Source organism: Amblyomma mixtum, chromosome 1, assembly GCF_055824585.1.
Source record: "Amblyomma mixtum isolate Tamu chromosome 1, ASM5582458v1, whole genome shotgun sequence".
Classification (NCBI taxonomy): Eukaryota; Metazoa; Arthropoda; class Arachnida; order Ixodida; family Ixodidae; genus Amblyomma; species Amblyomma mixtum.
The window spans coordinates 236,256,850-236,278,409 of record NC_143012.1 but is presented as its reverse complement, the minus strand read 5'-3'; the positions used below and the strand labels follow the sequence as shown (position 1 = coordinate 236,278,409).

Genomic DNA, 21,560 nt, shown 5'->3' with positions numbered 1-21,560 from the left:
ACGCTTTGGAGAATATTGAGAGCTTGCTCTCCCACTACCTATCGCTCATCCAAGGAAATGACTGCCACCATGAACAGGCTGGGCAATTTGAATTTTCTTTTGCTGGTCAGATTTGCATATGAATGAATGACTTTTTTTGACAGCTGGAGCCCCATGCGTCCTACTGGGAATGGGCGCTGACACGGGGCGCATACTACCCACCATACATACGAAGTGTACCTTACACATTGCAAACAGGTCGGCTCCGCGTACTGATCCACCCCCAATTTCGGATGGCTGTTTTTGTTAAGAAAGGTAGACTTGTACGCAAAGATACTTAACGTAATCATATACCGGTAACCTAACCCCCTAAGCATAGCACACCACTCAAAGAAATTGCACAGGCCGGCATTACGCGCAGTCAACCCGTCATGGGTATGAAAGGCAAATAACTGTAGCCCCACATACCGGAGCCACCATAACATCACTTTACCTTGTGGGGACGCACTCGTCCCCTGCGGTTCGCTTTCTCGCAATGCACCCTCAACTGTAGTTAGCTTCCCCGCAATGCACTCTTCTCAGTTGTGTTACTTTAACTTACAGGGGAGGGCGCTCGCGTCGCAGCGACACTAGCGCCACGGATGGCATTTTGCTGCGCGCGTGTGGGGGAGAGACGGTTCTCTTCTGCTCGGCACTGGGGAAAGCACACGGACGTGTCGTGCGCCGCTCCGCTCTTCGTCGGTTGGCGAGAACCCTTGTGGGGAGGAACGTTCACCCCGCATCTCATCCTGCCCGGCCTCGGAGTTTTCCTCTGCCCTACCGTGGGCGAACATTCGTTCGTAACCGTGCTGGTGAGTCGGACGCCCTCGATTCCTCGGTGTATTTTGTTGCTAGCTGGCGTTATTGTTGTCGTAGCAATAAATGCCTTGTTTGTGTCAGCCAGTGCGTCGTTCCTTTGTTTCCTCAGAGCAAGGCCCACCGTGGTCGGCATGCACTCGCGACCACGGGGTGGGGTCTGCGCAGTTTTGAACTGTGTCAGCCGCGGTTAAGTGGGAAGAACGTATTTATCTCCCCAATTAAACCCCACAACCTAAAATATTCATGAGCACACCATAAACCCATACCTCGGGAACACTACCACTACAAGTGTTAGTGGCTTGGCATTCACCAACAAACATGCTAGCATGACTTTTCAACACTAACTTAGTGGGCAGTGAATTTTAGTCTTCATTTGCTCCTCACCTTTGCAAACTCTGGTTTTTTCAATCGATCCAGAGTGAAGAGCTGGATCGGAGTCTGCGGCTTCTCTGGTGCGCTGAGTGGCACAGGAAGTGGAGGCTGCTTGCCGGCGGGTTCAGGAAACATGTCTGGATTCTCCTTCCTGGTGATGAAAAGCCAAAATGGCAAACGAGGTGAGCCACCAGAATTTAGCACACACAGCTTGGACATGGTGGTCTCAGCGCACACAGAGATGAGCATGCCTTTTAAAAGAAGCATTTTCCTTTCTTGAGAAACACAGATGACAGAGAGCTGAGGGCTCGACAAGCTCGTGAGCACTGAACCAATGACCCTTGTGAAGCCAAATCGCACTTCTTTGTCCGCCAAGTCATATAAAGCTGGATTAGGTGCAAGTGAAAACATATGTTTTTTAAAGACATGACGAGAGATTCATATAGCAATACAGTGAAATCAGGTTTATCACAACTAGCTCTATTCGAAGTGCCCAAACCCATGCCTTGATCCCATCAGCAGTAATTGTTTTAAAAGCGCTCTGCTTAAAACTCCATATACAGTCGAACCTCGATGTAACGAACCTCAATGTAACGAAATTCGCGATGTAACGCATTTTTTTCATTTCCCAATCACTTCCCCATTGAAAACCATGTATTTTTTTTCGCGATTTAACGAAGTAATTTTGCTCCGCACTTTCGATGTAACGAAGTCCTTGCGCATCGCATGCATGTGCCAGGAGCTACCTTGACAATCGAATGAGAGCTAAAAGTTTAGCCGAGACGAAACGCAGTTTGTATTTGCCCTTTTACGCGCCAATTTTGCCGGCAGTGTGGGAATCTGCGAGAACGTACCGCCGCGCCATCTGTCGTGCGCATACAAAGCCCGCGGCATGGAAGTTTCAAGACGCGCCGCGCCATGACGCCACTGGCGAGCTGTAGACTCTGAACGTGAAAGCGCAAACCGGAATTTTCTTGCAGCGTCCGTTCGTTTTTTTTTTTTTTTTGCGTGCGATGTCCTCGTAGACAACAACAAAAAAAAGTTTTCAGTGTTGACAAACTCGTGGAGCTAGTGTGGTCGTACCTTTAAAACGATTGAGCGGCGAAAAAAAAAAAAGTGTGGCCTGGCAGAGGAGGCGAGTGGCGAAGGGGGTAGAGGGGAGGCGTGGCATGGGAGGCGCGCGCGGTGCATTCCGGGTGGGCGGCTTCGGCCCGCGCGAAATGCAGCCGGCTGCATTCCGCGCCGGGCGCCGTCGGAGCGCGCCGGTAGCCGCCGAACACGCTGGCGATCGGGCGCCGCTGTTTCGCGGACGTGACGTCGCCGTGCCACGCGCGCACGCGCGCTACGTCGGAGTATAACCGCGCCGCGAGCACAATCCCACCGCGCCGGCGTGAGCGATGCGAACATTTTTCTTTATTTTTCTCTGATGCGTCCCCGGCTGAAAATGTTCAATGCTGATGATGATGATACCAGTAGCGACATCTTGTGGCGGCTTTCAGTACTAGGCGCTGCGCTCGTTCTTTTGCTATGCGCACACGGAGAAAAATGATGCCGTCGCGGTGTTTGCTATCACTCATTATGCTCCTGATGTAGAAAAAAACATCCGGTGCCCTTGTTAGCGATACTATTACTCGATTTTCTTGCGTATTTCCTCAATAAGTGATTTACAAGTTCCCATCAACAAGCAGTGTTCCTGAACCAGTTATACTTTATTTTGACAGCTGAAACATGGGAACCTCGACGTAACGAAATTCGCGATGTAACGAAATTTTCGGCTGCAAGTAGGACTTCGTTATATTGAGGTTCAACTGTATATCAAACAACACTAAAATTTGTATGGAGGAATAGAGTCTCAGCAGGCAAAAGAAAAGAAAGGCAGTGGGCACAGGCACTCACTTGAACTTCTTGAGTTCCATCTTGTAGATGTTGTTTTCCCGCTCGAAGCTCTCCTTGTATTTTTGCTGCAAGGGAGATGACGGCACGTTCCACCGAGCTCGACCATGGTCAAACCACACACGAACATGCCAAACAAATCGGCCTGCCAAGGTGAGGGCTCTCATGAGCACATCCACTTTGCCCCAGAGAAAAAGAAGACAAGAACGGACGGCTCTCAGAAGAGAGTCGCCTATGTGCCAAGCGAGGACAGGGGATGGATGTAGCTTTAAGCACAGACATAAGTTAAAGGGGCTTCCAATTTTTCTTTTGTTCTCAGTACCAAATCTATTCCACAGCTCTTTCTGGCTGTTTTGATTTGAGGATTTTCCCACCACTCGAGTCAAACGTATGGCATCAAGACCAAAGAGGACTCTGATCAACAGCTGAGGGTGGATGATGGTACAGCCTGGACTTAGGGATTCACATACAAAACACTGCCTTGGCATCACCACAGCTTGTTTTCGAGAACAGCTGGTGGAGGTGATTTTCTAGTATACAAAAGCTCCAGTTTCTTCAGTAAGAGTGGTTTCTGTCATTAGAATGCAGTAATTTATCAATACAGACCCACTTCGATTTGTTGTTAGCTGCATCTGGCTTCACTGTATATAGTCTTTGCTGCACTAATAAAGGTAAGTCCACGGGTCAATGAACTGACGAATCTGAGCTTAACTTCTCCTCAAACGTTATCCTTCCTAGTGGGCTCAGCTGGACCTATCAGCTCTAGCGAACTTATTCAGCCCAAAGCTGGATTATTAACCAGTTCAACTAGCCAGTTAGTTTCCCACCTGGAATTCTCAAGTCGGGAAAAACTACCAATGCTACTATATCGTACACTGTTTACCTTCTTCTTGTCAGGAAGTTCCTGGAACTTGTTGGAGAGGAGCTTGGCCAGCTCGGTCATGGACAGCTCGGGATTCTCGCGAGCATATTTTTCGCGCTTCTCCTGGAAGTACCGGAAGTAAGGTGTCAGGGGCTTCTTGGGAAGGCCCGGGTGCCGCTGGCGTCGTGCCGTGCTGTTGCCCGGCAGCCACGGGCGCTTGAGCCATTCCCGCGCGTCCCCCACCAAGTCCGTCAGCGTGCGGTACCGCCGAAGCTGAAAAACATTGCACACAGAGTTTACGAGCACTGCCGAAATCATAAATTATCTCCTTATTTGCAAACCCACAAAATAACTTCGCATCAAACTCCAGCACACAGCAGGCTGCAGTGGTTAAAGGCCAAAAGAGTCTGAGTGCCACGGCTATTCAGGGAGCTTGAAATTTTACTAGTTAAACATTACCAATGCCACCCTGCACAAACCAAAGCGATGCTGTTACCAGCAGTTACTAAACTCTGTAGCAACCCCTCACATGTGAGAACCAGTTATTGCCACTAACTAGCACAATTAATTTTTTTAGACATGTTGCCTAAGCTGAGGAAATGAGCATCTCAAACCAAGTCTGCTCTTTCCACGGAGAATCCAAGCGTGACGAGGAAGAGACACTGCAAGATGTGAAAACGCTTACGGCACCTACAACATTGGCAGTGTGTAACTGTAGCTAGGGAGGCAAAGCGCAGAGCAAAGAGGACAGGCAGAGAAATTACAGGCAAGCAAAGTATCCCAGTCAGGAAAAACAAATTGGCTCTTTCGAAGGTGACTCGATCCAGCAGAAATTGGTGTTGGCTTCAATTACGATCCTCTCGTTACAGGTACGTTATCAAAGGCACAAATGACCATTTCTGACGGGGCCGACACTGCCTGAACTCAACTGCTAGAGTGTTCCTCAACATCAACAGCCTGCACTGAGCATTACTATGTTAGAGTGACACAGTCCACTGTTCTGTAATTCTGATAATCTGATGTAGCAGGCAAGTGGCAACCGGTAACAAGCAAACAGTAATCATATCAACATGTCAACAGTGCTACGCAGATGAAGACGAATGAACAAGGAGCCCACTGTTGTGTCCAAGTCGTGCCGCGTACATAAGACTAGCCCGATACACGACGTGAGAATCTCACCTTCTGCATTAGTTGTGCCCACTTTTCTTTGCACTCGGCGGCTGTGTGCGATCCAAAGCAGACTTTCTCCCAGTCGACCTTTTCCACCATGGTGGTGTACTTCACCAAGTCGTTGGCCGGCAGGCACTGCCCCAGGTTGCTGACCAGCTGCCCCAACTCGTCCACACTCCAGCTGAGTGACGCCACTGCACACACACACAATGCGCACAACATTAACCCTTTGAAGGTTTTTGCCGTATATGTACGGCGGCGGTTTTCTGTCCCGCAAGGTCTTTGCCGTACGGGTACGGTTTCGATCTTCTGTTTGAAATTTTGCGCCAAAAGAACAATGCGTGCTCACTGGGGGGTGCTGCCACCTCTTAGGACTTACAAGAAGTGTTTGAATTTTGTGCTGCCTTCTTAAGGAGATAAGCAGAACTTATGTCTAGCTTTAGCGCGGCGGCACAGACTGCGGCAACACCCCTTTTGTAGTTTTGGTTTCGCTGCGGGATCGCAACGGAGTCGCACGAAACGTGTTTTCTCTTTGTGGGCACTGTTTTGTAGAGGCGGCGAAAGTTGATTTCTATCTTTATTGGTGCTGCTCTTAGCTTGCTTATCACCGTTGCTATTCTATTCTATTGAACATTTTCCAGTTGTGAGTGATGCTGTCACCAAAGTACTGTTCCTAACTTTTTTTTTACTATTTATTCTCGATTATATACATTTTGTAGATTCAAGATCCGCAATAAAGTAATTTGACCACCTGGGAAAGTTTTCTTCAAAATAATTCGACCCTCAAAGGGTTAAGGCAATGCCTCCCAAAGCCCCTGTGAAAGACCATAGGAACTTTGACTTTCAACAGTTCTTCCAAATGTCCCCAGATGGTGCACTATGACAGAATGTTGAATATTTTACCAATACATGGTAGCAGCAGTTCCACTATCTTTAAGTACAGTAGACTCATTACTTCAAGCTACTGGAGATTTTTTCTCCATTTATCAGAAGTTTGAATTACCAGACATGCAGCTTAAGCTGGTCGAAGACTAAATGTAATTTTTTTTATGGATATCTATGCATACAAATAATATATTCACTCAACCACCAGTGTCCAACTCGTTGTGTGATTGAAAAAAGTTACGAGAGTAAAAAGCTGTCAGTGTGAGACGGAGTACAGAGTTATCAGAGCGAAACAAAGTTACAACTTGGATCTCAAAGCACTAACACGTTTTGGCGGGCTAGTTGGTTAAGCATCTTGAATAAACAGCGCGAACGAAGACGAGCACAAAAGACAAGAAAACGGACGACACAGACAGCGCTGTGTCGTCCGTTTTCTTGTCTTTTGTGCTCGTCTTCGTTCGCGCTGTTTATTCAAGATTCTCAAAGCACTGAAAAAAAAAAAACTAATTATCTGAAGGTCGAATCATTGAATGGCTACAATAGAAACTCAAATGCATTTCATACAAAGATAGGCAATGGCCATCTGCATTTGAGTGAAAACTACATGGCAGTGATGAGTTTTTGCGGTTCCATCCTGCTGTACTGCATGCCCACCGCTGGGAATATCAATGCAGAATTGCTCCATAACAGTAAGAATTTTCGTGGCCAGCTTCCCAGGAGCAAGACGGTAGCAGTGCAGCTTTCTCACAAGTGGCGATGCCTGTGTAAGGATGCTTCACCACACAATCAACGAACAGGCTCATGATCAGCGTGCATTTTCAGCACACAGGACCACGCGGACAGAAGCGAAGAGAACACACATTTCCATCGGAACGGCACACCAACAGAGTGCCTATAGCACGCTCCTCTTTTCAGATTCCCCGACTTTTCCACGTTTTCCCTGTATGCTGAAGTCAAAATCCCCTGAACACCGAAGAGGCAGACAAATGGAGTGGCCATGAAAATGCAGTGTTGACCTATTCACAACCAAGAAAGCTATTTACAGTAACTGAAAATGCCGCAATGGAAGCAGATCTGCTCATCCTGTTTAACCCTTTCACTGCCAGGTTTTTTTACTCACAGCTGCACACACCCTGCCGGGTTTTTTTGCATGTTAGTTTTCTGGAAATTTTTTGCTAGTAACGCACTAAAATGCTCTGCAGGACATGTAGACATGTTTATTCAGGATAATCTTATAGATATTAGTTGTAATGAATCAAATCTTCCAGCACCAATCTGGCCTGTCGGATTTCCTCTTCTTGCACGGATTTTTCGATGGCAGGGGGACTTCATCGCTGTCATCACTCGACAAGGCACTTAGGTGGGCTCCTTCCTCGTTCTCATTATCATTGGACTCCGAATTCACAAGCAATTTTGAATTTCTTCGTCCGTCAAAGCGCGGACGAGTGTGGCACATAGCCTCATGGCTGCTGTGCACAGACCAAAACGAAGCGACTCGGATGTGGAAACATGCGTGCCATCTGTTGTTTAAAATTTACCCTACAAGATTTATGAATTTACGGAGTCTCTCCATAGATGGCGGTACATGTTTGCATAGTTTTTTTTTACACGAGTATTATCGGGAGCGGCAGGGGGTGAGTTAAAAAGCCAAAACGAGTTAACTCGGGAGAGGCAGGGGGTGTGCATATGAGGTAGCCCGAGTTATCTCGGGAGTGGCAGATTAAGGGTAAAGAGAGCTAATTGTTTCCTTAAAGTAGGAGACCCAATCTGACTTATCAAGCAAGTGCTGCTTTTTCTCTTTCAGCTCTTTAATAGGGGCTCACTTCCTTTTCTTCTGAGCATGTGATGTCTCTGGTAAGTGTGTGTGAATATCAAACTTTTGGTTCTGAAGTGGATAAGAACACTAAAAACTGGCTGCAAAAGAGAATGAAATATTCTCAAGAAGTTTCAATATCAAAACACATAGATTAAAGTTAGGTCAGTTTGTTTTGTGGGGGTTTAACGTCCCATAGCGCCTCAGGCTATGAGGGATGCCGCATTGAAGGGCTCCGGAAATTTAGACCCCCTGGGGTTTTTCAGCATGTACTGACATCGCACAGTACACGCAAATTAAAACAAAAGAAAATGTGATCGTGCACACATTCTTTTAAGCTTTCAACAAGGTACCCTATACTTATTCAGACGCCTACAGCAGCATTTTGCAATGGGACAAGCACAAGACGATTTTCACAAAGCATAGCAGCTTTTTGTGGCCTTGCCATCACAGCTCAAACCACAGAGCAACTAGCCTGTATTTGTTGTAGTTTCTGCATGGCCTACGAGTTCGGCACAGTACACGGAGCCATGTTTCCAGAACAACAACTCCGACGCCAACGATTTTCATGCGTCTGAAGCAAAAAGATGCCAAGCCAATCGGCATGGATTGCTTGCTGGGTGCTCACTGTACAACCACGATTCACAGCAAACCATAGTGCCACTTTCAGCCAGTTCCCTGATTCTGACAACTTTTTAAATGGTATTCCTGATGATTCCCCAATTTCTCCAGGTGCTCAAAATTCGCTTGACAAATACAGCGCGAAAAAAGACAAGGTTGAAAAGCAGGATCACACACAGGAGCGCTGCTTGCTTTTTGTTTGTTTGTTTGTTTTTTCGCACTGCATTTGCCAAACATGCATCCACTCCAACTCGCCCAATTCAGCATCCTTGTGCACAAAATTCCCCCATAATTCCAGGTTTTCCAGGTTGCTGGACACCCTACCCAATCACATGGGCTCGGGCACTGGCTTAGTGCAAAGATGTGCAGCTAATTGCTACTATTGGTACGGGCTGATAGTGAAGCTTGCAAATCGAAACTATGCTACAATGAAGCATTTCCGATTGCTTGGAGTGCCATCTGGACCTTGATCCCCCTTCCGATTACGTCCAATTCAATCAACCTGTTGGAAGAGCCAAATTTTCAGCTCGTGCTGTGTCGGAAACCTGACATATCCGACCTCGAGCGCCACTCATTTGTGAGCAGGGGATGTTGGAGCAAAACAAAAGGTTTGAAATAAGCCAAACCGTGGTACGCATTAAGTGGCCTTAAAATGCACTGAAGCTATACCAGGCCAACCGAAATTTTGAAATTTGTTTGAATTTACCGAAGGTACAAGTTATTTGGGTTTGAATTATTACAAGTCCACCATACTTTTGTTTGCATTTGCTGATTTAGTTGCCTGTTTTCTGGTGTACGTGTTTACGGCTGTGGCAAGGAGAAAACAAGGTCCTTCTAATGAAGAAATTGGTTTGGTTTTTTGGTTTTTGTGGGGTTTAACGTCCCATGAAGAAATTGACATTATCTTTGACAGTGATGAGGACGACATTGAGTGCAGCAATGAAAGCAACTTCTCAGAGCACTCTTTCTATGAAGAATGCAACAGGAGCGATCCAGAGCCACCAGATCGCAGCCCTCAAGATGTAACGCATTGAGAACAGCAAGACAGCTAGGAAACTCACGAATATTGCTCTCAGCGTGTAAGTAGACATATTTTGTCAGTTTTCTTCAACGATTTATTTCCTTAGCACCTATATTCAAATCAGAAAAAAAAAGTAGTCATTGAGTATCTGCAACTCTGGGTTGAAAATTTAACTGGCACGGAGGACCCAGCAGTACTTGAAAATCTGAATTCAATGGGTTAAAAGCATTTCACAAGACATGGAGTGCCAACCAGCCGGGTTTGTACAGATGAGTTCATCTAAAATTCAAGGGGAATTCCAGGATTGGAAGGATATAATGAGGCAATATTCAAGGAGGGCTAAAAATGTTTGCTTGATCACACAGACTATGAATCTTCTTGACCAGTGATCTTTAGGAGCTTGACTCTAATTTCCGTCTTTATGGGCTCCACCTCTACATTTGTCCCTGGCCCATCAATAAGGAGGGTCACGGTGTTTCTAACCCCAGCATACTCAGAAGGACTGTCTACAAACTCTTGCAAAGACTAGTATTTTCTGGAGCTTTCTTTTCAATTTTCCAAGTTCTCAAGGTCCAGATACAGTGCCTTCCTGTTTCTATTTCCCTGCTCGTTCGTGGTTCATTTTTCGTCTTTCCAAGTATAGGCCATATTATCAACTCACAAGATATGCAGAATAATGTCGCATTCAACCTAATAGATAATGCTACACTGAGAGGGCTACTATGCCCTGCGACTCCATTGGAGATGGCCCATTTAGAAACGTAATGAAAGTCGAAACCTCCTCCCCTAACTCATGAGAACTTGGAATGTGCTCACACTCACGTGCCTGCGCACTACTGTTGATTATTTTCCAGTGCACATTAAACTTTTCATAAAGAAACTGCTTCTGCACGCATATGATGTGGCACTGCACTTGAAACTTTTCTAATGGAATGTGCGCACACTCACGTGCCGGCGCACTACTGATGATTATTTTCCAGTGCACATTAAACTTTTCATAAAAAAACTGCTTCTGCACGCATATGATGTGGCACTGCACTTGAAACTTTTCTAATGGAATGTGCGCACACTCACGTGCCGGCGCACTACTGATGATTATTTTCCAGTGCACATTAAACTTTTCATAAAGAAACTGCTTCTGCACGCATATGATGTGGCACTGCACTTGAAACTTTTCTAATGGAATGTGCGCACACACACGTGCCGGCGCACTACTGATGATTATTTTCCAGTGCACATTAAACTTTTCATAAAGAAACTGCTTCTGCACGCATATGATGTGGCACTGCACTTGAAACTTTTCTAATGGAATGTGCGCACACTCACGTGCCGGCGCACTACTGATGATTATTTTCCAGTGCACATTAAACTTTTCATAAAGAAACTGCTTCTGCACGCATATGATGTGGCACTGCACTTGAAACTTTTCTAATGAGTCATCATTATAGAATCATACACATTTTCCTCCATGCATGTCTTTCAAATCAGGCAGGTTAGAACTTGGCACTTCTCAACAGGCATGACATAACACACATTGCATGGTGTGAGGCCCAAGGTCAAATGGCAGTTCAGAGCCGGTTTGATTAAACTGCATCACTGGAGGAGGGGGGCTGTGACATGCAAAGACGACACCTGTGAAATTCACTTTGCAAAGAACGTATTGCATTTTCTTCGAAACTAGCACCTCCTCAGACCCGTTTTTCAGCTTTTAGTCGCTGTGTAGCTTTGCTTCTATGAGCCAGGTCAGACGAACCGAAGTTTTTCAAGGGAGTCAAGGGCTGAATATAAATTTAAGGAGTTCCAAGGGCCTTTCAAAACTTTTTTTTTTAAAAAGTGCTTCAAGAGCTTGTGTGAATCCTGGCGCCACGCCCCCTTTCTTCGAGGCCTTCTAATGGATAGCTCGTTCACTAAAAGGGAAAGCACCTATGCACAGACATGCATGCAAGGCAACTGCTCTGCCTGCACTTCACAGGTTGCAGGAATGACTGGTCCGTCATTAAGGAGGGGGCAACTTCCAGGCATATCTTTAATTTGATACGCAGCCTTACTCAGCCCAGACCACACCAATCAAGGTCGCACCAAACTGCACTTGGCAGTATGGCTGAAGTAGGTACTGTAAGGCTGCTTGCACTCGTCTTAAATGCCCCAAGCTCTTCCCCACAAACTTCAGCATTTTCCCAGAAATTTTGTACCCCAATTTGTGAAAAATCCTCTACTTCAATCAAGCACTTACTCTGGCAGAAACAAACTAAACTTACCTGCCTCTTGCAAGAAGGAAAACAGCTAACATTAGCCTACAGTGAATCCAACTTTGTTTCAATCATAAAAATTTACGGTGTTTGTGTTGGCATGTCATCCATGTCCTGCATTACGTTTTGCTTCCAATGGTCAGCTCAATCACAAAACATGGATCCTGCACTCAAAAAGTAGCTCAACACTGCCACTTTCACAGCACTTGGAACTTTTCAGATGAGTCTCCTCATTATAGCAACATCGATGTCCTTTTGTGTACTTCAAAATGCAGCTTGCAGTATCACCCAGCTGCATAGCCATGAAATGCCACAATGCAAGCCTGCACTACAGCATCAGCCAATCGCTCAAGTTTTCCTGGCACTTTCATCACTTCCAGCCATACATCCCAGTCAGAAATAGTTCCTGAATGGTTGTTGAAGAATCGACTGCAACAATACTTCAAAAAAGCCATCTTTCTGGCCTAAAAGCATGGCCTAAAAGCATTTAAGAAAATGTCAGGGGCACCAAATGTGAATCGGTGCGTACTGAGTGCTTGCCCTATGATAATGTAAGCATGCCATGTTTTACTGCACGGTTCAGGCCCCTTATTCTGCTAGGGAGCTATTACACCGAGCCAGTTTACTTCCTAGCTACCACTCCTTCCAAGGTATTTCACACCTATTTACCTCTACAACACCTGCGATTTTCTGTAAATGGCCCAAACACCTGGTTTGTAACACCAGCAGGAAAGCTGGTTAACTTATCCTGTAAACGCTTGTACACTACAATAGTAAAGATACTACCAATGAGCATTATGCTTCAAGGTAAGAATTCGGGTGCACGTCAAACTTTCTGCACCAAACAGGAAAATTCCAAAAGAAGTCTGTATTGGTTTTACAGTCCTACTCTAGTGGTACAAGTCTTACATTTGTGTAATATTATGTACGAGTATTTCTTTTTAAAGACACCCATAAGATAAAAACTATTAGGCCATCAGTCTAATCAGAAGCAAATTATACTGGTCTTGCAATTTATGGTTTATGGGGTTTAACGTCTCAAAGTGACTCAGATGAGGGCTACTGTAGTGGAGGGCTCCAGGTAATTTCAATCACTTGAGTTTCTGTAACGTGCACCGACATCGCACAATACAAGGGCCTATAACTTTTCGCCTCTATCAAGATGCAGCCGCTGCGATCGGGTTCGAACCCACGTCTTTCAGGTGCTTTTTAAGAACCAGGCCAAACTGACCGAAATTTTTCAAGGGATTCAAGGACTGAATCCTAATTTAAGGAGCTTCAAGGGCCCTTCAAAACTTTATTTCGAAAATCAAGGTTACTCAAGGATCTCAAAGGCCTTTGCAAACACTAGTGCTACCACACTTTGATGCCGCCCTGGCTGCACGCCGAAAACAGTGAAAGGATGCTGAGCAGCTATCAATGAGCAAAGGTTCATTTGCACACGCCTCATCTGCAAGGCATTTTCTGAACAATTTACATGGTTCTAATATATAGTATGCCTTATACAACAAAAGTTGCCACTCCCAACTTTATTTCTGGTATTTTGGTAGCATTCACACCGTCACAACTAACTGATCATTATGGATCAACCCACTGCACAGCCCACAGGACTGAATCAGTAAACACCCACAAATTCACAGTTCTCCACCAGCACTAGTGAGGTTACCTGCGTGAATCGGGCGAGTGCAGAACAGCGTGCATTTGCTAGTCCCTTGGTGTGTTTGTTTACTGTGAACAATTTTTTACGATGTGTGCTCACAGATGTTACTTCATAATGCCCAAAATATTCGTGTATCCGAAATGTGACATGGGTGCTTCAGGAATGCTTTTCAGACCTCTACAGACTTTCAGAGCATCCACTAATAACATCCATATTTTTTTTTAATAATAAAACGGGATTTTTCAGTGACACAGGCCACATCAGTTTCGCGGATTGATTTGACAAGTTTCGAGCGCGCCACAAGAGCTCCAACCGCCACTTTGTATAACTCCAGCTGCAAATTAGAGCTGCCTGCTCATCTAAACCTCCAACAAGCTGTACCACACGATAAGCCCCTTCCGGTCGTCTCCACCAGTGAACAAACATTCCTCTGCGAAGTCACGGGGTCTGCTATTCCAACTCCCAGCCACTACCTAGCTTCCCAAATCCGTTCTAGTACGGACGCTAAAGAATGACGCCTCAGTTAGCTGCCTGCTACTACCGCCTTTCGCAATGAAATAAACATTTCAGAAGGCTGCAAGTACACCTACGCAAGCTCTCCTCGCACAAGCGCATCATCGTCAACAGAGCGAAGAAGCTGGCAGAGCTAAGAAAAAAAGAGAGATACAACAAAACTGACGCCCTGAAAGCTTCCGCTTTGCGACGCACAAGTCCCGCGAAACGGCATTTGCGACAGGCGGCGCGCAACGGTTCCTCAAGCAGCAGGTGGTTTCGGGCACCGGCGTCAGAAGCACCGACAAAGAAATCTGGCGCGCTTCAGCGCCGAACGGCGCGGCAGGCAGCTGATCCCGCCATGAGACAATAGCGAGCACGGCACGACACAGCAACGAAGCGACCAGGGGTGCAGAAAAACGCACGTGCCACCGAACTGGTACAACGTCCCACATTACAGCTAGAACCCCTATTATTTATGGGCTTTAACACGCTTTAGCTGCAGCAACTATATATTTGAGAAGCTGCCTTCGGCAAGCACGGAAAGCTTAAAGAATGAAAAGAGGGAGAGGGGGTCTTCTTAATGACTTTCTGCTAACGAACTTGAAAACTCAACCAACAAACAAAACAACGTAATCATATCTGGAAGTAGCGAGAACGGCCAGAGTTCGTGTGCAGACGACGGAAAACAAGAACGGCGGTGAAAGGTGGCAGCACTGCAGTTTCCAGTCTCGCCTGTCGTCTGCTAGCCGGAGCGCGCGCTTTTTACTGGCGGGAACAAAAACGTAAACAAACACACGTGCACCTGCCAGGAAAATAAAGCGAAACCCACGAACTCGTCCGAAGGCGCCAGGAACGAACCACGAGAGACTATGCACGGCAACACGTCTATTAGAGAGAGCTCACTGCGTCCCTGACGAGAAAACAGGTAGCGGCGGGAAATGCCGAACCGGAGCAGCGCCGCAGCTGAGCGCGACGAGCTCCCGACAGCGCGGTGCTTCGCCAAGCGATCCGAGGGGGCCCCCGCGCGAGGCCGGAGAACGGGGAAAAAGGCCCGGCACGCAGCCCGACCTCCCCTCCCCGAGGCACGCGCTCAGCCAGACGAGCCGAAAGCGGCGGCGGCGGGGTCCGCGCGCCGCAGCAGTAGCGGTCGAAGGGGACAGCGCCGCGGCGAACGCCCGGCCCGTCCCCGCCAGGCCTCGAGCACGGCGCTCCCCGCGGGGCGAGCATTAATAACGGCTCCCCCCCTCCGGAAAGCCTGTCATCGTCGAAGCGCGGCAGCCGGCGAGCGGCGCAGCCGGCCAACGAGCGAGCGAGCGCGGCAGACGGCGGGAGAGTCGCACGAGTAGGGACGCACGCACGCCGCCGGATACGGCCGGCGAGCAGGAAACCGGTTGCTTCCCCGTGCGCCTGGAAGGCTGCCACGGCGCCGGCTGCTGCTGCGCGCTCGCCGCCCGCCACCCCGAGATCGTTCGCTCGCCCTCGCTCGCAGCCCCGGCAACGAGGCAGCACGCAGCGCCGAGCGGCGCCGCCGCCGGGGAAGGCCAATCGGGCATCGGCGAACGCGCGGCGGCGGGGCCCCCGCCCGTCGCCGCCGCGCCGGTCTCCTTGCCCCCCGCCTGCGGCTCGCACGGCTCGCCTGCCTCGCCCGCCACATCGCCGCTTTGTCCGCCCGCCCGGCGAGCCGGGATCTCGGCGGCGGACATTGTGGCGACGCGGCGCCGCGCTTGCAACGGCCGCACGACAGACCTACGAAAAGCAGCTCGCGCTAAAGGAAATCGTCTGCTAGCGCATGGGAAAGCTGGTGCAGTGTCATGCAAGCTTGAGTGTGCTACGCTAGGCGGAGATTGGCAAACACTTCTGCATCTTTACCAAGGAATTTAGGGCCTAAGTGCCGGAAAATTACATAGAAGCTTCTCACGACTCGAGCAAATGAGGCTTCTAACCAAAACCTTGCCGGAAGCCGCGTGGTTGTGTACGGGTACGCCCGTTGCTGTATGTAGCGTGAGCTACGAACGCTCCCTGCTGTTCGGCCAGCCGTGCTGGCGCCCGCGTAGTCTTCACGGCTGTCCGCGCACGCTGTACACGCGGAAAAACTAACCCACCGCACGAAACGAAGGTCGTTAACCAGGAATTCCCTCGAGATCCAGCGCGTAGTCGCGCAATCCGGGCGCGCCGGCGGGCGGCCTCCACCAACGCGCTGCCCGACGCGACGGCACGTCCATGTCCGATCGGCGCCGCCGCGGCCGCCGCGAGAGACAAAAGCCGCGGGGCTGGGAGCCCGCGCCGATAGCGTGCTACTGCACTCACCATCGCTGTGCTCAGGGGCCCCACCGTCGCCGTTCTTGGTCCGCTTGACCGCCGTGGCGCCGTCGCTGTCCGAGTCATCCGCTGGTGCCGCGGCCGCAGGACGCTTCGGGCCGCTGCTTTTGCGCCGGGGAGGGTTGATCGTCGTCGTCGCCTGGGCCGCCGCCATCGCCATTTTCTCGGCGAACGCGAATCGGGGTCACGGTGCAGCGCTCGAGCACGCCGGGGGGACCGGACTGCGCGTCCGCGCTGGCCGAGGAGAGCCCGTCGCGTCCACAAAAACACCGCGGGAAAAATACACGTGAATCGACGCCCGGCAGCAGCACGATTTCAACCCGCTCTAAGCCCTGCTGCTGGTGGCGTCTGCTTCGGAAAACAAAACTTCCTCCTGACAAACCGCTGCTTCCCAAGTGGTCGGCGGCGAATGATCTGCGCATGCGCCCTAGAGCACACGCGGAACTTTTTAGCGTCCAAATGCGGAACGGCAGCGGTACCCGTCTGGCCACCTCAGACGGCAGCGTCGTCTGCTCTTGTTTTGAAAGCAGTAACGCGCCGTGATGGTATTCTCTTTCTAACCGCATAAAACCACGAAATCGATTTCATCAAGAGCTATGCAGCAAGTACATTTGCCGAGCCGTTAGCTGTGAGTGAAGAAATACCGATATTCTAAGCGTATCATATCGGTACTCATGTCCCAACAGGGGAGCCAAAGATCAATTTTCGCGGCGTAATCGCTGTCGTCGAAAGACTTTCGCTTCAGTAATTCGATTCCTCGTTCTGAGTGACATGACTGAGAGCCGTTCTATCTTAAAACAAGTTCTAAAATTGACTATTCCTTCTCCACTTTCCCTATGAAAAGTATCATCGCAAGAATGAAGACCACCGGCCACCCTGTGCTTTCAAATCGCGCATGAGCATCCGTAGGCTATGAGTAAGCGCCAGAAATGGTGGTTTGTGCGATAGCGCTCCGTAACCACCGTGACTGCATGTGCTAGCAGGCGGTTCTGCGTCAGCATATATGTATCTTCCACAGCTTTTATCATCTTTTTTACTTGTGTCTTGCCCATTTTCGGCTGCCTTTCCCCATTAACCGGGTAAAACACGTAAGTACTTAAGTGGGTAGGGCGCGCACTGGCACGGGTACCTTTTTACCTCAAATCACCTTCAGCGCGTTTAAAAATCGGAAGTGTTGACCTACTTGCAGAAACCAGGAACGAAATGAATACTTGTTCTATCATTCCTACCGATAAGCTGGGTCTTTGCAAGACAATCAAAGGTGCCAGAGCTGCCTTGTCAACTCGTCCCAGATGTTTGTGAGTAACTGCGTCGGTAATTTCCTGCTATTTGCTAGGGGGGCGCGGTTTAATCGCCTTCCCGCATGTGGCAAATTAAACACCACAATTAGCGTTGTGCGCCAAGCACTGGTGTAGCTGCTTAGCTGTGGTTGTAGCGGGTTTCGTCGTAAAGAACATGCTGGACCATAGGCCAAACTGACCCCTGCCTAGGCGCGTTGACAGCGGTTGCAGTTTGGCTCATGCGGTAACGGTCTGTTTGCATATTTTCGGCACATTAATTTTTTTCAAGCTTGTGCCACTCGTCTCTAATGTGGTTACTGCGTGTAGTTTTGCCCTGTGTAGTGCAAACAGCATGTGAATGAGCGCGAAGAGAGATATCGTGTGTGCTGCGGAATCAAGCGTTTGTTCCGTCAATTCATTGTTAGTTCAGAACATCGGAGTTAATACTAAACGTGTGATGCATCATGCTGGCAGTGTTGGATCTTCGCAATGGGGCACCAAGCACTGTGTACACATCAAATTGTTGACAGCTTTAATTAGCTATGTCACCTGCAGTACTGTGTGTCTGTGAACATGAAATGGACCTACGTAATTTTCTTTGATTTTGCTTTTCTGTTTTAGTTGAGAAGCATGCAAACACAGTAAATCCCTTCAAACTGTGCTCTCGTAATTGGTTTCTGTTCCGTTTCATATTCAGCAGCTAGTCCCTTGCTGCTACCTACGTACATACCTGCACAAGCTACTGATGAAAAACGAAAAAAAATTAGTGTGGTGATGGTTGCCATTATAGCTGTCTCGACAAATCCTTTGAGGAGGGAAGTAGTGCCTCGCTTGTAGTGATTCATCGCTACATGGCCATGCTTCGATGTGTGAGTTGTACAGGGCCCGTACAATGAAAATGCAATGCAACAGGCCAGGAGAAGGCACTTTTACTGTGAGGCAAACATCTTTGCACCGTCCACAACAGGCATGCTAGGCCTGCATGTCTGTGTATACTTGGTGTTTCCAGGTTTGGCAAAAGTTCGGGAGATGGGTAGTGGTGGTAAGGCATAAATGAATGACAGGTTTATGCGATAACTGCATGTGAGAAGGTATACAGTATCTCTGTTCCTAGTCGTAGCAAAATAGTATGGGTAATGGAAGACACCTGCATTTGCTTGTTGGTTATTAAGAGTGTTATTCAGCTGGGCCAAAAGTGCACATTTTAGTTAATGTCCAGCCGCGGGGGCCGAATTTCGATGAAGGCGAAATTCTACAGGCCCATGTGCTGTGCGATGTCAGTGCACATTAAAGAACCCCACGTGTTTGAAATTTCCAGAGCCCTTCACTACGGCATGTCTCATAGCCTGAGTTGCTTTGAGACGTTAAACCCCAATAAATCAAACCAAACCTCTCTGTGGGGTCATGTTATCTAGGTCAGCCACCCTTTGCAAGCTTTAGAAGTAAATGCTGGCATGAGACTTTTTTTTTTACTTTGAAGGAGCATCCAAAACTATGGAGAATGGGTCTGCAATAAAATCTATGTCTTTCCTGTCACTTTTGTATTGCTGGAATCAGATCATGGAAACAGATTGCAGTGGTGGCAATACTTGCATCTCGGCACATGTCTCCTGCTAGGCACACACTTGACTGGTGATAGATACACACTTGATTGATAAGAGCCTGGTGTTTGTTTGCACCCAAGATTGTTGAAATGAAACCTATTATCATTGATTACCTTTGATTGAAGAACGGTACCAGGTTGACATGGGGACAGAAACTTGGGCCAAATGTAAGAGTTTGTGACTTGGTTACAGCGCTAACCTACACTTGCCATATCGGAAGTTTGCGGTGTCACGACATGTCATGAGGAAAGTTCATTGTTGCCAGCGATGCATTCCACTGCAGCGTTAAGGTACAATTGTAGGAATGCTGGAGATAAGAATGATTCAGAGGAAGTACAGAGAAGGTGTTTCAGAAATTAACATGTTCACTGAATCATGGGTCACCGGTGGGTCACATCATTTATTTATGCTGTGTGGCACCGATACTGAGCCCTAAATGAAGCCGTGGGACAACTCAGATTTTTCAAGGACCCCGCGAAAAGCATGCATGCTAGGTTGCAATTGCCCTATCTATTTGCAGTTTTAAGAAGTTGGCTTCACCGGTGACTAAATGGTGGGTCTCGCCATACCCAAGAAAATTTAAGGGTGGCCCACCAATGGGCCGCTACGCACAGGGATTAGGGCTCTAAAAATCTCTTCTGCAGTGATCATGTTAAGGAAACTGTAATGGTGTTCTTAGTCATGACATGTTTCAAGGCACATTGTGCAAGGCCATATTATTTGGGCAGCTCTAGTGTCGCTTCCTCTTAGCTTTATTTGAGAGACAGCTGGGAGAGGTGTGAGAGGGTAACATGGTTCACATTGCTTACCAGAATACTGATACATATAGCAGCAGCAGTATAAGCTCTTTTGTACATCTTTGTTGCTGAGTGGCACATTCTGCTCAATCTCTTTTTATGCTTTTGAAGCTTTTCATCATGGCATACTGAAAATAGAAAACTAATTCGCTTCCTGCAACACAAAATTTATGAGCGGCTATTGGTGATTGACTTTTCCTTGAATGTAATATTCTTCGGTTAAAAGTGATGCAGCCAATGTCACCTCAGTTTGGCAGCTGCCATCTCTTGCCATGGTCTGGAGCAGTCCTGGCTGATACTGTAAGACTAGGTAGTATTGTCAGTTACTCGAAAGCCTGTACAAGCTGAGAAAATGGATGTTACACTAGTTCAGTTTGAAGAGCATTTTAGTGTGTTTTCTCGCAGTGATAAGAACTAGGGGTGTGCGAATATTTGAAATTTTCGAATATATTTCGAATATTATATTTTTAGTATTCGAATTCGATTCGAAATCCAAGTATTCGTGTTGTTTCGAATATTCGACCCGACGCGAATATTCGTATCTAGCCGAATATTCATTGTGAACACTGGCGTTCATTTCGGTCCGCAAGCCCTATCGACAGATACATAACAACATGGCGGCGCCTACACGGAAGGAAAATTCTTTCTTCCTCCAAGAGCCATGCCGTAGCTGACTGCACTGGTGAGCTTTTTTGTGGCTATACCTGCGAAGCCGGTATAGTCAGAGCTGTGCACGAAGTACCTCGCAATACGTGCCAGGTCAGTGCCAAGTGAGAGGGCATTTTCTGTAGCTAGAGGAGTCGTTTCAGTTAGAAGGGAACTACTTCTGCCTGACCATGTGGTGCAGCTAGTTTTCCTTCACGACAACCTTTTACGTCATCCCAGCAACGCGCTTTTGTGCTGATGGCAAGCTAGCCTTAATCAATGCTGTGTACTAGCCATCTTCTCGGATATTTCCACTCTTCTAAGAATGTTCGAGACTTTGATACTTTTTGTGCAGCCACACACACCTTTTGTGCATTTAATCATCAATAGTTGAACTGTGATGTTCTTGGGTGCCCAAATAAATGTTTTGTAGTGATTAAATGCGTCTGTCCTTGATTATTCGATATTCGATTCGATATTCGGAACTAACTATTCGTATTCGGTTCGTATTCGAAAAATTTGATATTCGCACACCCCTAATAAGAACAAAGAATGAGCTGTGCAACATTTTCTGCTGCCTGTCAAGCCTGGGAGATGTTGGTGCATGTTACATATCACCAGGTGGTCAAAATTATGCTCTCCACTACAGCACCTCTTTCTTCTTTCACTCCCACCTTCCTCCCTTCCCTTATGGTGCAGTTGGGGTGTCCACCAAGATGAGAAACAATTACTGTGCCATTTCCTTTCCTCAAAAACCAATTTATTTATTTACAATTGTTTTCTGTGTTCTCATGCTCAGGGCTTTTAAAGCTAAGTCTGTAGAGATTAGGTAACATCATTCCTGCACCAGGCCAAGAAGGGCTACATGAATAAAATATTTTGACTGCAATACAAAAAAGGAAGTGGCCTCGTGTAGAAGCAAACTAACAACATTTTAAACCCTCCAAAAGACGGCCAAAATTATACTGTGATCACTCTAGGTAATGCTGTGTAATCTGGAAAAAAAACTGGCTAATTATTTTAATGAATATTTGTTT

The 21,560-nt window shown here is 47.5% G+C and overlaps 2 protein-coding genes across 3 annotated transcripts in view; one reads left to right on the top strand and one right to left on the bottom strand.

Annotated features, from left to right (window-relative positions):
* The window catches only part of LOC149371274 (nucleolar transcription factor 1-A-like), a 34,955-nt gene extending 18,360 nt beyond the window's left edge, over nucleotides 1-16,595 (bottom strand). For both annotated transcript variants that reach the window (XM_089564916.1, XM_089564921.1), the window contains exons 1-5: nucleotides 16,186-16,595; nucleotides 5,144-5,328; nucleotides 3,986-4,237; nucleotides 3,106-3,170; nucleotides 1,222-1,360 (exon numbers count right to left, since the gene is read on the bottom strand). In XM_089564916.1, the coding sequence (XP_089421042.1) occupies nucleotides 1,222-1,360; nucleotides 3,106-3,170; nucleotides 3,986-4,237; nucleotides 5,144-5,328; nucleotides 16,186-16,357 (813 nt within the window). In that variant the 5' untranslated portion in view covers nucleotides 16,358-16,595. The remainder of the gene's footprint in view (nucleotides 1-1,221; nucleotides 1,361-3,105; nucleotides 3,171-3,985; nucleotides 4,238-5,143; nucleotides 5,329-16,185) is intronic.
* The window catches only part of LOC149371273 (uncharacterized), a 55,092-nt gene continuing 34,791 nt past the window's right edge, over nucleotides 1,260-21,560 (top strand). The window contains exon 1 of the mRNA XM_089564933.1: nucleotides 1,260-1,391. Within this exon, the coding sequence (XP_089421059.1) occupies nucleotides 1,380-1,391 (12 nt within the window). The 5' untranslated portion in view covers nucleotides 1,260-1,379. The remainder of the gene's footprint in view (nucleotides 1,392-21,560) is intronic.